The 16,788-nt window shown below is 30.6% G+C and overlaps 1 protein-coding gene across 3 annotated transcripts; it reads left to right on the plus strand.

The window, feature by feature from the left end:
* The first annotated feature begins 4,992 nt into the window (after positions 1-4,992).
* LOC136217694 (phospholipase A1 PLIP2, chloroplastic) lies at positions 4,993-8,736 on the plus strand. Of its 3 annotated transcripts, none has more exons than XM_066004331.1 (6): positions 4,994-5,167; positions 5,277-5,884; positions 6,375-6,884; positions 7,134-7,193; positions 7,392-7,808; positions 7,896-8,736. In XM_066004331.1, the coding sequence occupies exons 2-6, from the start codon at positions 5,420-5,422 to the stop codon at positions 8,472-8,474; spliced, it is 2,031 nt and encodes a 676-aa protein (XP_065860403.1). In that variant the 5' UTR covers positions 4,994-5,167; positions 5,277-5,419; the 3' UTR covers positions 8,475-8,736. The 3 variants fall into 3 exon arrangements, with proteins under 3 accessions (XP_065860402.1, XP_065860403.1, XP_065860404.1); XM_066004332.1 differs by having other exon boundaries at positions 4,995-5,157; XM_066004330.1 differs by having other exon boundaries at positions 4,993-5,884.
* The last annotated feature ends 8,052 nt before the right edge of the window (positions 8,737-16,788 follow it).

The raw sequence follows: 16,788 nt of genomic DNA on the forward strand, positions 1-16,788 counted from the left end.
TCTGTGCACAGACACTATCATACAACAAATAGAGGGAGTGATATCGTACTTCAAAAAACATAGAAGTGAAGGGTTTACAAATATTATTAACATTGCTAAAAATCTTGCTCTTGAAATGGATGTAGAGCCTATCGTTTCCACCAAGCGTTGTGTAATTAGGAAAAAAAACAATTGGGGAGAATAATGAGAATAAAATAGTTAACTCACCTGAAGAGTTATTTAGAATTGATTATTTTATGGTTGTGGTGGATATGACAATTAAATCGGTAAATGAAATATTTGAGCAATTGAAGACATTTGAAAATATTTTTAGATTTTTACATGATTCGAAAAAGTTAAAGTTATTGGATGATAGTAAGTTGAGAGGATGTTGTGCTCATTTTTACTAAGCATTTTCTCATGAAAATTTATCAGATGTTGATTTGGAGGATCTTTATTCTGAATTGAAAATTTTACAAATGACTTTGCCGACAGAATTGTCATCTGCCACTGAAATTCTTATGTTTATCAAATCTGTAGATTGTTATCCTAATGTTTCAATTGCATATATAATTTTATTAACTGTTCTTGTTACAATAGTATCAGTTAAAACAAGTTTTTCAAAGCTCAAATTAATAAAAACCTAATGAGTTGAGACGATCAATGTCGTATGAAAGGTTGAATTGTTTAGCAACTTTAGTTATTGAAAATGACATGTTAGGAAATATTGATGTTGATGCTATCATTAATGATTTTGTATCTCAAAATGCTAGAAGACACCGCTTCTTATGATAATTTTGTATCTTGTTTTGCAGATAAAACCCTATGATACGATGATTTTTAGAAGAATTAGTAGAATAGTGATTCGAATGGAAAAACATTTATTGGTTAAAAATTGATTTTCGATTTTCTTATTAAAAGAGTCTTTATTCTTTATTTTGCCTATGACCCTTAAATTGTTAGGACCGACCATGGGGTTGACGAACTCCGAGCAAATAGGATGGGATAAAATCTAAAAGATTTTAAAAAATAAATATACAGCTATCTAGCTTAGAAGAAAAAAATATACATACAACTATCTAAAAGGATTCTATATATAAATATTTGTGCATCACGTATTACTTAAAACTTCAACCAATATCTAGACATGTGTTTGAAGCTGCTATCTGCACTATAAATGTTTTTAATTATTTAAGCTTTAAATTCTCAATTATTATAATTTTTTATACAAAAAAGAGAAATATAGAAAGACAGGTGTGAGGGTGTGGGTTAATTAGATAGGAAGTAGAGCAATTACGTTACGTAGGATGTACGGATACTGTAGAAGCCAAGCCATATATGGTGTACTATTTGGTAAGGTAAGCCGTATAAGAACGAAAGCTGTGCCTGTGATCGTATGCTTCGCTGGACTTTGTAGTTTATCTGTACCTCCTTGCGTGGCAACCTCTCCATATCTCCTTCCCATCACTTCTTATTCAAACTAACTCCAAACTCCAAACTACTTAATTATTCAAACTCTACTGTCCCCCACTGGGTCCCACTCCCCCCCTTCCTCACGCGTTTTTTATGCGTTATTAGATTCACAACACAACACGCCCCCAACCTACAATTCAATTTAGTTAAATTAAAACAGAGGCAAAATACACATTTGCCTTCCCAATCTAATCTAAGCCAGTGAAGTAATTAATACCTTAAACTATTAAAATTGAGTCAAATGGATACACGGTGATGAATACGGGATTACTCAGTTGGAAGGACCGGTTTTATATGTATATTTGGAAAAAAAAAATCTTTTGCTAAATGAAACTTGTTTATTATTATTATTTTTTTATATATATGCGTGTTATAATTTGAATGGTCAAGAACCAATTTTAAGTATTAATGTACAATTTTTCAAAATTAAGATAGATTTCGTTTAATAGTCCTAATAGCAAAAAAAAAAAATGGATTTAGGGAGAACTGAACATGTAAAAAAATTAAAAAATTTGATTTCAAATGGCCTACCAGGCCAAAAAAAATTAATAATTTGAAATTAAGGAGGTCTAAGAGGCAAAAAAAAAAAATTAGAAATCCAAAAAAATTAGAAATTTAGATTTAGAAATACCTAATAAGTCAAAAAAAAAAATTAGAAATTTGGATTTAGACAGACATAACAGGCCTAAAAAAATTAGAAATTTGGATTTATGTAGTACCTAATAAGTTCAAAATATTGAAATTTTGAATTTTGGACAAGGTTAACACGTAATGGGATATATTTAATCACTCAGAAAATTTCTTACTTTTTTTCTTTTTCTCTTCGATTCTTTTTTAGTTTGGGAACTTGACACTTTATTTTTAATTATCGATTCATATATACGTATAATCGCTCTTCTTGCGAACTTGACACATTGTTGTTTATTATTTTGTACGTTTTTTCAGGATAATACTTTCAGTACACAATTTTACTTCGCATTTTTCGTAAACTACGAAGCCTGCGAAGGTAAATACTATTTCAGTACATGAATTTGCTTCGTAGTTTGCAAAAACTGCAAAAAAAAAAAAAGTCATTCTGCGAAGTAGTATTTACCTTCGCAGTTTGCAAAAACTTCGAAATGATATATAACATTAAAATCATAACATTATTAAAAGCATAACAACAACAATATTGTAATAATAATTATAACATTAAAATCATAATATTATCAATATTTACAACAAGATTGCAACCATAATTCAAACTCTAAACCCCATTGCTTCCAAAACAGAATGATTAGCAAAATGTTATGAAAGCACACTTTCTCCCTAGTGTGCTTCGAGGACATTCGGGAGAGAGTGAGTGTGCTTCCAGAATATTTGTTAAAAAGTTCAGAAGCAAAATGAACTAGAACATTTGGTAAAGTTCAGAAGTAAAAGGAACTAGAACATTTGGTCTTCACCATCTTCATCACATCCCAGTCACCCCTCACTGTGATTGATGTCTTTGTATTCAAGCTAAACGGATACTTGAATTTGATGCCTTGGTCTTCACCATCTTCATCACATCTTAATCACCCTCACTATGATTGATGTCTTTGTATTGATGATAAATGGATGACTGTGATTGATGTCTTTGTATGCAACATTTATAAAAATTAATTCATTGTAGAAATAATGAAAGAAATGCTTCACAGAGAGTGAATCTCCGAAGATAAATACACCTGAAAATGGATGATTTTGCTTCGCAAAAAACGAATATGCGAAGTCTACGAAGAGAAATACACCTAAAAAGAGATGATTTTGCTTCGCATGCTTCACAAAATGTGAAATAAAATCATTTTGCGAAGTTATTTTCTGGAGAAAATACTACTTCAGAGGATGTTTTGCTTCGCAGGCTTCGCAAAATGTGACCCAAACTCATTTTGCGAAGCCATTTTCTGAAAAGAGAGAAGACAAAACATGAGAAATACATTAGATACTTACCTTATTTCCACCATTTACCATTGAAATCGATAATAAACACATGATAAACGTAGAAGAACGTCGAATAATGATGCCTTTGATTTACATAAAAAGAAAGAAACAAAGAGACGGAGAAGAAACAGGGAGATGAAGAACCATGCATTCACAAAAACAGTGAGACAAAGAGAGAAAGAAAAGACAGGATGATGAAAAAATGGAGGTGATTCGCACAATATAAAGGAATGGGAAGATGAAACGATAAATATGAAGGGGGAGATGAAACGATGAAACCGATAGAAAATAAGGGGAAAGTGAAAGGTTTGGAGTATTTTGGGAATGTCACAAATATATAGTCTAGATAGGTATGACTTGAATAATTGGTCTAAATATGTAAATGAATGTCCCATTTGACCCAGTTTTGTAATTTTCCCTTAAATTCATTCCGTTTTTAAATTAAGTAAAAATGATCAATCGAAAATTGAGTTTTTATTTTAAACAGAAATTATTAATTGAAGGCTTATCGAAAATCATTCGGTTGAACAATTTCATATTTCCTTCCTCAAACTCATTTTGTAACGAATATAAAAAATCATTACAATTCATATCAAATAGTCACAATTTCTGATTTTAGAATTAATAATGATCCAATTAATGATTTTTATTTAATTCATAAATTAATACTTAATTGATGATTTTGATATTCCAACTTCCTGATTCACTTTCAAGCTTTAATTTAGGAACAAATCAATGTTAAGCCTAAAATAAATAAGTATTATATTTTTTTAGGTTGAAATAATATTTTTATCATTATTTTATTCTCCAAATACATGAAAAAAAAACTTTTAATGCTATTGAAGACTAATAAAATAAAGGAATAAAGTCTTCTTCGTAACTTAATTTTAATATTAGTAATTTTAGTTCTATTTTCCCCTTCCAAAAAAATAAAATGAATAACAAATTTCTTTTAGTAGATGAAGAAAAAACTTTTTAGGTATATGCTATTTTGCAGGGGTATATTTGTAATTAATCTTATGATAAACACAAATTTAATATCTATAATTATGGATAAATTATATTTCTGATTCTTATACCTAATTCTTACTTTCTTTATATGGCATTATTTTGAAAATTGGATATAATTTCAAAATGATCTATTGTGATCTCAAAAAAAAAAGAATAATTAAAGTTTAAAAAATCAAGAAATTTAAAAAGTTAATTAAGATTATAACATATTTTTTTAGTTTATCTGTTTTTTTAGATTCGATGCTTATAAGACACTTTATAAATGGTTTCTCTTCTAATTAAAGTTTTTTTTATATATACTCAAAATTTAACTTCAACAATTAGAGATTTTAAACCCTCAAACCAATCTTAATAATTTTGATATTTCTTCAATAAAGAAAATAAAGGCATTAATACTTTTTCTTTTTTAACTCATTTCCCATGTGGCTCAGGTAAACGACATCGTTTGCAGGAAGCCAGCGGTTTCTTTCATAAATTAATAAATAAAAAGTCGGCCGATTTTGATCCTTTATGGCGGAACTTAAAAAAATAAAAAAGAAAGAAAAACCCTTATAAAATTTCCCCATATAAAGGGGTATGGAGGTTAGTTGCAAAATGCATTTGGAAAATCTTTTTCCTGCCATCTCTATCTACCAAGCGGAGTAATAGCAATTTCATCGAGCAAGAAACAAGAACAAACAAGAAAGCAGGAAAATCTTAAGAAGACGACGACGACAAAACCTCGATTGATCAAAGATTGTGGGTGCACGTAAACGCCTTAATCGCTCAACCTCTTTCCCTGATTCTTCCGTGTATAAATTATCATTCAAAGCGAAAATTAACATTAATCATAATGGATACTCTCTGTTTAAAAACAGGGATTCATGGAATTGTTCCGCCGATCTCCGTCGGTGGATCTTTAGAGGCTCGTATAAACACATTGCATGTAAGTAAGGTGAATCGAGAGACATCCACTGTGGCTGCCGCTCAGCCTCGGAAAGCTGCGTCTAAATTCTCGTTTATGTATTCTTTGCAATCTTTATGGCCTGGTGGAGGTAAAAGTAATCGGTCTAATGGATTGGCTGTAGATGAGGCTGTTTTAGTCGAGAATGGAGAGAGAGGTGGGGAAAACTTGGAGAGGAGATCAATTGGTTTATCTGAGGGCAATGATGAGAATTGGGTGTTGAAGATTTTGCAGGTCAGATCCCTGTGGAAGGAGGATCAGGGACAGAATAGAAATGGTGATGAAGGATCTAATGTAGAATGTGATGATGTTGCTGTCAAAAGTGGCATTAACACCGAGGAGGAGGAGGAGGAAGAAGAAGAATGCATTTCGTGTAGAGTTCAAGATGATGACGAAAAAGAAATTGAATTTGATAGGGATTCGTTTTCTAGGTTGCTACGGAAGGCGTCTTTAGCTGAAGCTAAACTTTATGCACAGATTTCTTATCTGGGACATCTGGCTTATTCCATACCCAAAATGAAGGTACCATTTTTCTTCTTTCCTTTTAGATATTTTAGTTAGTTCATCTGTTTGATATATCTATTACTTTGTTTTGTGATTATAGAAGTGAAAAAGAGGTTTCAGATTTAATCAATGGATTTAGTAGTTATTAGATCCGGGCATGCTAGGTAAAATCTATTTTTCTTGCTCTGAACCAAAAAAAAAACTCCTTTTCTTGCTTGGATCAGCTCACCTTTCCCCTGCCTTTGTGCATTTGAAAATTGGGGAAATTTTTTCTTAGCCCTTTTTGCTGATCCATTGACAATTTATGATTATGGGGTGCACATTGCAAATTTGGTTAGAGATCTGTTCCGCACTCGAATTTTTTTTATGTTCATGACTTGATCAAATACTCTTAACCTTGTTTGTGCATCATAGAACCTGTTTCATGAGCTCTGTTCTTCTTTGCGGATGTGTTTCCTATTAATCCTACCCAGTTTAGCTTAACCTGTGTTGTCTGGTAAATTTTCAGGCAGGAAATCTCTTGAAGTATCGTGGCCTCCAATATGTAACTTCATCAATAGACAAAAGGGAACTGGCTTCAAAAGCAGAGAAAATTCAGGTGCCAAATGAAGTTGAAGAGGCTGAGAAAGAGAAAGAGCTTTCAAAGCACGAAACTGAGGGCAAGGAGCAGAGGAAGAATAATGGATATCACATTAGTCCCGCAGCTGCTTATCACGTTGCTGCCTCTGCTGCTTCCTATCTGCACTCTCACACCAAAAGCATTCTTCCATTCAATTCCTCAAAATCTGAGAGTGGTAAAGGTTCACCTGAAGGATGCAATGTTGGGAATAAAAATCTCAGTGTAATGAACTCAGAGGTGGCTTCTTTCATGGCAACAACTGATTCAGTGACTGCTGTGGTTGCTGCAAAGGAGGAAGTAAAGCAGGCTGTTGCAGATGATTTAAGTTCAACACGTTCTTCACCATGTGAATGGTTTATATGTGATGATGATCAGGATACAAGATTCTTTGTAATTCAGGTAATTCGTCAATACTTTAAAAAACTGAACTCCTTGTTTAGTGAGGTAGTGAGATCGATTGATAAACTCAGGATACAGTCAGGAAACTAATGTAATTATTTTAGATCTAGAGAACATTTACCAATTGTGTAGTTATAGCTTCTCAACATTATTGCATTGTTCCAACGATAGGAACACTCCTGAAAAATATTCCCCTTTCTTGCGTTTTTTACTATCGTTATTCTTAGCTTCGATACTTCTTCTGTGCAGGGATCCGAGTCATTGGCATCTTGGCAAGCTAATCTGCTTTTTGAGCCTGTTCAGTTTGAGGTAAATTCATTTCACAGTTGCCAAAATTCCTTAGTTTATGTTTAAAGTCATTCATATATGTCTATTTACAATGTGATTTATTATTACCAATGATTATGGTTACACACAGCCATATCTTGCAAAAGATTAGCAAAAGAGTGTAGTCATTTAGCTATTATGCCAAAATAAGATAAATGTTATATTTCTCCTTTTGTCCAGGGATTGGATGTGCTTGTACATAGAGGTATTTATGAGGCAGCAAAAGGTATGTACGACCAAATGTTGCCTGAAGTCCGTGCTCATCTAAAATCTTGTGGTAGAAGTGCGTCCTTTCGGTTCACAGGGCATTCTCTTGGTGGGAGCTTGTCTTTACTTGTTAATCTTATGTTACTGATAAGAGGAGAAGTGCCAGCCTCTTCCTTACTTCCTGTGATAACATTTGGTGCACCATCAATCATGTGCGGTGGCGACAAACTCCTTCGCAGGCTTGGGTTGCCACGAAACCATGTGCAGGCAATTACAATGCACAGGGATATTGTGCCCCGTGCTTTCTCTTGTAATTATCCTAATCATGTTGCAGAGCTTCTCAAGGCTGTTAATGGGAGCTTCAGGAATCATCCTTGTCTCAATAATCAGGTACATTTAACACACCTGAATGAAAATTAAACCTAAAGAAGTTTTGGCATGAAATATCAACTAAATTGATGTGTTTTGTTGCTACAGAAGCTACTATATGCTCCAATGGGAGAGCTTCTTATTCTGCAGCCTGATGAAAAGTACTCCCCTCACCATCATCTTCTTCCATCCGGAAGTGGTTTATATTTTCTTAACATTCCATTGTCAGACAATAACGATGCCGAGAAGTTGCTCCGAGCTGCACAGACCGTGTTCTTAAATTCACCACACCCACTCGAGATTCTAAGTGACCGCTCAGCATATGGTTCGGAAGGAGCCATTCACAGGGATCACGACATAGGTTCTTACTTAAAATCTGTGCGCAGTGTGATCCGCCAAGAGCTGAACCAGATAAGGAAAGCGAGGAGAGAGCACCGCCGGAAATTCTGGTGGTCTCTGTTGACACCGCGGGGGATGGGTGGCAGCGTGATTATGGATAGGCCTCTGGTATCAGTGAAAATAGGTGAAAAGCAAATGAATTTCTCAGGTGTTTTACAGACTGGGAAAGAATCATTGAAACGTTTCAGTAGGCTAGTGGCATCACAGCATATGCATTTGCTTGTGGTTATGTTGTTCCCTGCACGATTATTAGTAGTGGGGGCATATAGCATTTCCATATTAGGTTGATTAATAATTGTACAGGTTGTAGGCATATCACATGGCCAGCAAGATCTTTAGATCATTCTTTATTCATTGGGTTGGATATTGGAAACAAAAAAACATAGAAAGTAAAAAGATTCAGATTCTGTTACTTGCTTGTAAGTTTGGAAACTATAGAATAGAACAGTGGTCATGTTGGTCCATTCAAAAATGTTACCGTTGAAATGTAGTTCAGAGAAGGGAACTTTTGTTAGAATTGGGGGTTTAATCAGAGGTTTTTGATTATCAATTTTAAGGTCTTTGATTGATTGTTAAATAATGTAATGGGACCCTATGAAGTAGTATGTTGCGTGTTATAAAATATAAAGAAAGTAGTGATAGTGAGATTTGGTTTGGTGTGCATGTCCCAAATTAAAATCATAGCAAATATGTGGATGTTATGAAGTTAAACCATATAAAATATCTCATCAGAGTATCATAATTAATAATTGAAGTGGGGTTTGCCCAAATCACCAAATTCTTGAAGCTATTTTTTATCAAGAAATTAAAGTATGAGGGCGTTTGTTTCAGTTTTTCGGAGGAGCGTTTAGAGTTCACTCTAAATTACAGGAAATATAGCGTTTAATTAAGTTTATATAAACACAACGTTTAGCATTTTCTCTAGAAACCGCAGTGTTTTGGAGCTTTTCACGAAACGCTTCTATTTGTATTTTGTAGTTATTTATTATTGACAAAATTATCCTCTTATTTCCACAAAATATGTTTCTTCTTTAACATTATTTATATTTCTCAAACATAATTACCGGAAGAAGAAGGTTTTGATGCGTTCAATAAATTTTTATTTTTTATATAGATTATTTTATTAATTTGTGTAACCTATTTTTTATTTTATAATAGGATAAGATGCAAAAATACCACTAACGCTTATAGTTAGGAGTAATTTTATCCTTAACGTCTAAAATGGTGCAATTATACTCTTAACGTTGGCAACTAATAGCAATTTTACTCCTAACATTGACAAGTTTGGTCAATTTGAGAAATAATTTATCATACCGTCTTCTTGGTCATGAATATTGTCATCTAAACTTCAAATGTAAATCATTTTATCGTCATTAGTAACAGATCACAAACATATGATTAGACGTGAATTTTTTTAAAAAATAAAATAAAAAAATACATTGTTTTTTGTACGAATTGGATAAAAAAAATTTAAAAATTTCACCGAATTTATAAATATTAATTTTCAATTTTATTATTAAATCGCAAAAAGAAATATGAAATCTTTTGTTTAGAACTAACTGATATGTGCAATTGGTGTAAAATAAGAAATAAAATATCTATATTTTATAATAATGTCTGAAATTGATCCAACTTGTCAATGTTAGGGTAAAATTGCTCCTAGCTGCCAATGTTATGGGTAAAATTGCAGCATTTTAGACGTTAAGAGTAAAATTACTCCTAGTTGTAAACGTTATGGGCCTTTTTTCACCTTATTCCTTTTATAATTTATTTGTTGATTAATTTAAAACATGTCCATATTAAACATTTTAAATTCGAACTGCAACAGTTCAATATAATTTTATCAAATATCAATAATTAAACAGCTAATAATAAACATCTAATAACTTACTATAACTACAAATAGCTAACAACAACCACAACAACTATTAACTAACAATTCAACCAAATATACCTAATAATAAGAAATGGTAAGTGCCAGTAGTGTAATATTATTTTTACAGGAAAACTAAAAAAATAAAGTTTTACAAAAAAAAAAAAATTTAGTTGGTTATACTGTTTTACAAATAAGTATTTATGATCGTGTTTGTTGCCATTAACATAATTAAGTCCTTATATTGTTAAATAACTAATGTGATATAATGACATTTTTGTTCAAATTTTTTTCTCTCTCTTCTCGGTTCTACTTTTTCTTATTCATCTTCTTCTTTTTCAATTTTCCTCTTCTCTTCTGGAAATTCTAGAATATATATTCTAAATCTTATACACATCCTATGTAATTTTAGGGTATAAGTCAAATATTCATCCAATAGATATAAACGACAAAATTGAGATGAATCATTGGTTAAAACTAATTGAAATTGAGATGAATTATTGATTAAAATCAATTGATTTTATGTTTATGTTTGATAACGATTAGTACACATTATCACGTTCGGATTGAGGTACTCCGTGCCCGACATGGGTAGTAATTTTAAATTACATTTCCATCTTAAACACTTTTACATATAGTTTAGACAATATCATTACAATCGGATATTATGGAATACACACAATTCGTATTCCCTACTATCTCCAATTGAGAGAAACTAAAAATTCCATCCTACAACTTGTGCCAAGTGGATATATTTGAAATGTCTATTCTTCAGAATTGTAGGAAAAAGGTAGGAAGTGTAGATTCATAACTTGGCCTCTTTTTAGTCAAATTGTAACCTTTTTTTTGTTTTGTTGTTTTTTGGGAAAACACATGGAAAGTTATACATGGGACAAATAGAAAATGGACAAGCCATGAGCCTGGCTGGTGTGGCAAGGGTCCCCAGTCTAAAGTGGCTGTGTTATGTATCCAACTAGGCCTATTCAGCTTGAAGTGGATTAAATTGAACATGTCTAAGATTGCACTTTTTTTTTTCTTTTTATGAGCATCTAGGATTTTATATTGACTTTGAAGTGAGTTTTGCCATTTGGCAGGGGGTGGACCACTAGACTCATAAATGGGACACTCCAATCCAATATTGCAGTCCCATTAAATAGGCCGTGTATATTGTTCTAACTTTTAAAGTTGAAAAAAAGAAAGTAATGTGAAACATGTGGGTGTGGGCTAGGGTGGAGCTCAAACCATACCAACTAATAATGCCTCATAAACTGGGTTTGTTGCACCCATTCTCATCCTATTTTGGGGCCTGTTTTTATAGGGTTCCTGGAATTTTATTTTATTTTACTCAACTTTTCCTTTTTATTTTAATAAAGTTTTCCTTTTTATTTTAATAAAGTTATTCGGTTCTTTTTTTTTTTATCGAAGAGAAATAGTAATGTGACAACTATTTTTTAAAATGGTTGGCAACCATATGATAATAAAAAAATTGTTTTTTTTTATTTACTTAATTCAATTGTTTGAATTATTATATGACAGCCAATAACTTTTTTTTTTTATGATTTTATGTTATATGTAAAGGTAAGTTCTTTCCAACATGATTGTCATATTTCTGATGATTTTATCTGTCTGAATTCACCGCAATAACTTTATTGAAGAAAAAAGATCAATGACTTTATTAAAATAAAATAAAGTTCGGTGGCTTTATAAAGCTAACCTCAAACTTTAATGGTCATTGATGAAATTTACCTCTTGTAAAATTCATTGCATCGAAGTTTAGAAAAATATTGCACTTTTGGGGGTTGAATGTGAAAGGGTTGTTGTTGATTGTTAAAAAGAAAATGGAATGCGAAAAGAAGCAAATTAGCTTCATACTTCTTCTTATTGCTTAGAGACAATCAGTTATAGTTTATATAGTTGATTACCGATATGAAAGATGAATTCCCCTAAAACTAACTCAATTAGTTGAGCCGCCTTTGTTGTCTCCTGAGCTAACACTTTGACTATTGATCCTCCTTTTACTTCCACATGTTATGTGGCAAGTATAGAAACCGATCCATTCTTTTTCACCACTTCTCAAGATGAAATAATTATAAGACTCTTATCTGTTGTAATGCAACAACCATTTCAGCATGACTTAGAAATTTTTATTAATCACTTCTCAAAACTGAAACAAGAAAGGGAGAGAGTAAATCATCATAATCTCCATAATCTGGCATAGAATCAGCTGCTCTAACTAAAGTATGATTTATTAGATTCGCAAATCTCTTGCCAACCCGAACACATTAATTATGAATTTCCCTTATAAGGGATTTATAATCAGATTGAAGGTATGCTAGATAAGATGTTTATTCTTAAAAATTTTGGATTATCCTATATATAAACTCAAAATGAAGGTAAATAAAAATAATTTTTGACGCTCAAAATTCTAAAATGGACATTAATTATGGGATATGAGACAATTATTTTTGCAACAGTAACCTTTATAGAAAAAAATATATTATATTATGGTTTGTACAAAATTGTTAGTATTTCAAGAGTTTTTTATTGTGATGAAAATGAAATATGATCATAGGACATGATGTTGGAAAATATTAATTAAAAATGTTATTATTTGAATCTCTTCGATTTCTGAAAATGTTGAGCTTAATATGTCTCTAATTAATAGAATTAATTTCACATATTAATCATAAACATTTTTTTCTACTTAGTGATTATAAGTATAATTTAATTCTATTTAACTAAAATTAATTTATAGACTTAATATTTCATTAAGAAAAAATGAAAATTATTGGTAGGTGTCAGTCTATTCTTTCTTCTCGTGGCTCATTCTCGGTCACTTTTTCGCGGAGACAAGCTAACGAGGTTGCCCACATTCTTACTCGGGAAGCTCGTTTTGCTAATAGTCCTGTGATTTTTGATTCTGTTCCAATCTGTTTAGAGAGTGTGATTACTATTTTTTGCCTATTGGCTCATTAATGATATCTTTTTTCAAAAAAAAAAAGAAAAAATGAAATTTTGAATTAATATGTAAAAAAAATTCTATTCCCCTTTTATGTGTGTGATGCCCATTTCAATTAAAATAAATTAAAATGAAATAAACATAATTATGAAGTATCAGAAATAAATATGTTATGATTATAGATATCATATACATAGGTGTCCGCTATAGTTACTTTGTTTTTTACAAAGTACCGTTATTTTATGCTCATATTCACCATTGGATTAATTTTATGCTCCATCATCCAATGATGAAAACACATGTTATGTAGATATAATAATCAAAGACTTAGTTTTATAATATAATATACATAAAACAGAAAACAACACTATTTTATTTATTGAAGTCAAGAATAAAAATCATCATTTTTAGAATATATACCTGTAGATCATTAATAGGAAATTGAAAATAGTCATAACCATTTTAAATATAAACTTGATAATTAAATAGATAAAATAAATAAAAAAAACAATAGTAACATTTCAATTAAAGAAAAAGAATAGTTAACTAAAACTATCAATTTCGGAACACTATTCATATGAGTTTGCATCTGTAAACTTAACACCTTACAAGGAACATAGTCTCGATGACGATTGAACTAATAATATATAGATTGACATATAAAGTCCCAGTAATTAATCAAGGTAGCAAAAATTAAAATCCTAATGACGACGACTTCACATACCGACCGATCGGAACCAGTGAGCTGCCGACTCAATAAGATAGTTAATTAAATACAAAGTTCAACCACATGCGCATACAATAGTTTCATGCATTTAATTTATAGGTTATCAAACAACATGTATAACGAATTGCAAATTAATAGTCGTTTAATTTAAGGGTCATGCTTATCCTAGTATAGTAATACTCAATGGTTGCATGGCCATAATATCTATATCATGGGCGTACCATATCGTAACAAATATATGGTATCCCAATAATATACCTTTAGGTACCCTATCATAACAAATACCCGGTACCTTACACTCTATCGTAACAAATACCCGGTGTCAATATTTCACATGATCATACAATTCAATTTTCTCAATTCAGTCGCTACCATTGAATGTACTATCCTAGATAAGTTTTTTCTCATAATTTTCCAGTCTTTCCTATTATGCAAAATTTATCAAATGTACCATCATCAATTTCATTCGATCATTAATAAGTCTCGGTCTAAAATCTATTCATGTCCTCAACCATCGATGTCAAATTCAATTCATTCACGTCACCGAAGTCACCGTAAATGTATCAAGCATACATGTCAAATATGTAAATCAAATCAGTAAGCAATTAATACACCCAGTCAAGTATAGCATCCAAACATACAAGCACACATTCTATATATTTAATTAACCACTAACCTCTGTTACCCAAAACAAATCTTATTAATCAGCTAATTCTTTTGGTCTATCTTCCGTTTGATCCTAGTGTCCTGTATATATATAATTAATTAACTACACATATATATTAATTCATATACCTGAATAATATAGAAAAACTAATATTATGTATATTCTAATATTCTGGAATTTGAAACTTGTAATCTATGACACATATATTATGTTAAATAAAATGAAAGTAAACTTGAAACTGTCTAGAAAGTTTTTGGAATAATTAGTTTTTTTAAAAAAAATCAAAATATCTTAAAGTCTCAAGAGGTAAAATCTGTCCTATATGGTAAGAATCTAATATATATTCAATTGTCAAAATAACATCCGACAAAAGTGTTGATGGAGTATAAGTAATTGAAAAAGTAGTTGGAATCAATCAGAATTAATAATAAAATACTAAAATCAATTTCTATTGGTAGCCATGAAAAGAAAAGCTTGGATTTGAAATAAAGAAGCAGTAAAAATTGAAAATGAAACCTCTTATATGTACCTAATCGTTTTTCTTATTTTCTTTTCTCCGCCGAAGGAACCCAGTTCTAAGCAAGTCGTAGTTTCTATCGTAAGGACTTAGGTTTTCTTTTTTTTTCTCTTTTTCTTTTAGGTGGTATTCTACAAGTAAATAACTGCTTCCTAATATATTAATTTAATAAACAATACAATTATCAATAGAGAATAAATTAAAACCGTTATAATTATACAAACTATGCTAATACAATATATTTTAAATTTCAGTATATAAATGCATGAAACTAATCAATGTATGTGTATTACTATTTTATGGGCGTTACAATGTGCCTATGTATTGACATTCTCTCTTATTTTGTAAATAAAAAAATGAGACAAAGACAATTCTCTCCTAATTTTCTTTTTCGTCCCTTCATTTTTGTTTTCTATTCTCTGTTTGTTTCATGTTCTTGCTTTCAAAATTCAAAACTATATAATTATTATAAAATATTAATAAAGTTAAAGAAGTGATACCTGTCGAGCGTGACTGATATTGTATTGAGTGAAAGAATGAAAAACAAATTGATTGAATATATTGATAGGATATTACGAGATGAAAATATGAGAACTCGTTACCTTAAGATGATTCAATTGGATATATTGGGTTATTGTAGCCTTATGAATCATTGAATTCGAATACTTTGGTGATTATGAAATTCCATCAAGTAAAATGATTATCATCAAGATGAATTTGTGTCTAATTCTTACGAATTTTTTTATACGTAATTGAAGTTTTGTAATACAAAGACTAAATGTATATATGTACCATATTGAATCCATGAAGTCTCTTCGTGTGCAACATTAGAAAAGTATTAATAGTAATAGTTTATACCATGATAAATTGATGTTGCTTCCATTTCAACATAGATTGTGATTATTTTGTATCGTAGATATAATATTGAATTTTAATTATAGTTTAATTTAATTTTTGGTTTTTCATTGTATTCTAATATATTTCTTAATTAATCTTCTATTTTATTATTATTATTTTAAAGAATTCCGATTAGAAAAAATATATATGAAAATTACTAAAAAGTACAAATTGTGGACTTTTGTAAAAATAAATAAATCATTCACCTCTAGTTAAAATTCTATAAAAAAATTGATCAATTTTTATTTTTAAAATTAATTTAATTTGATTTGAATTATCAATAATATATATATATATATATATATATTAATTTAAATTATTCAAAAGTAAAATATGTTAATTTATTTATTTCTTTAAATTATACAGAAGTTTCATATCCCGTGCATCGCATGAGTTTTCAACTGGTAATAAAAGATAAAGAATATGTACTTCTATTCTATTGGACCATATTGGGGTGTTAACGAGCCGAACTGATATCAAACCTAGACAGGCTCGACTTGACTCAAGAATCGAAGAGATCGGCGCCAGCCCAGAGCCCCGGGGGGGCCGAAGCCCCCCGGCCACCGGCTCCGCCCTTGAGAAGCGTTAATTTTGTCCCGTCTAGCCCCCCTAATATTAGTATATATTTAATCCATGTAGTATTATTTCAATAGTTTAAAATGGATGAGTCGTTTTAAGAGCCATGTTTTAATGTGAGAGGATATAGGTTCAAACCACATTAAAGTAAATTTTTTTTTTTTTGTATTATTTGAACTTTATTTTTTCAATTGACTCTTTATTGTTTTATTTGAATTTATTTTTATTATATCTCTTTTTTTAAGAATTTATTATCTCTTTTCTATAAAAAAAATCAATTAACTTAATTTCTAAAATAAATTTTATGAAAATTATAAAAATTTATAGCTACAAATAAAAAAAGTGTGAAAATATTATAATTTTTAGCCAATATATCAAAACGATAA

This window comes from Euphorbia lathyris, chromosome 2 (assembly GCF_963576675.1).
Source record: "Euphorbia lathyris chromosome 2, ddEupLath1.1, whole genome shotgun sequence".
Taxonomy (NCBI): Eukaryota; Viridiplantae; Streptophyta; class Magnoliopsida; order Malpighiales; family Euphorbiaceae; genus Euphorbia; species Euphorbia lathyris.

What these genes read in the sequence shown, in the direction of transcription:
- LOC136217694 (XM_066004330.1), top strand. Translation starts at nt 5,252, where the DNA reads ATGGATACTCTCTGTTTAAAAACAGGGATTCATGGAATTGTTCCGCCG. An exon ending in TTGAGCCTGTTCAGTTTGAG is followed by an intron (nt 7,194 to 7,391) that starts GTAAATTCATTT and finishes CCTTTTGTCCAG; the next exon opens with GGATTGGATGTGCTTGTACA. An exon ending in ATCCTTGTCTCAATAATCAG is followed by an intron (nt 7,809 to 7,895) that starts GTACATTTAACA and finishes TTGTTGCTACAG; the next exon opens with AAGCTACTATATGCTCCAAT.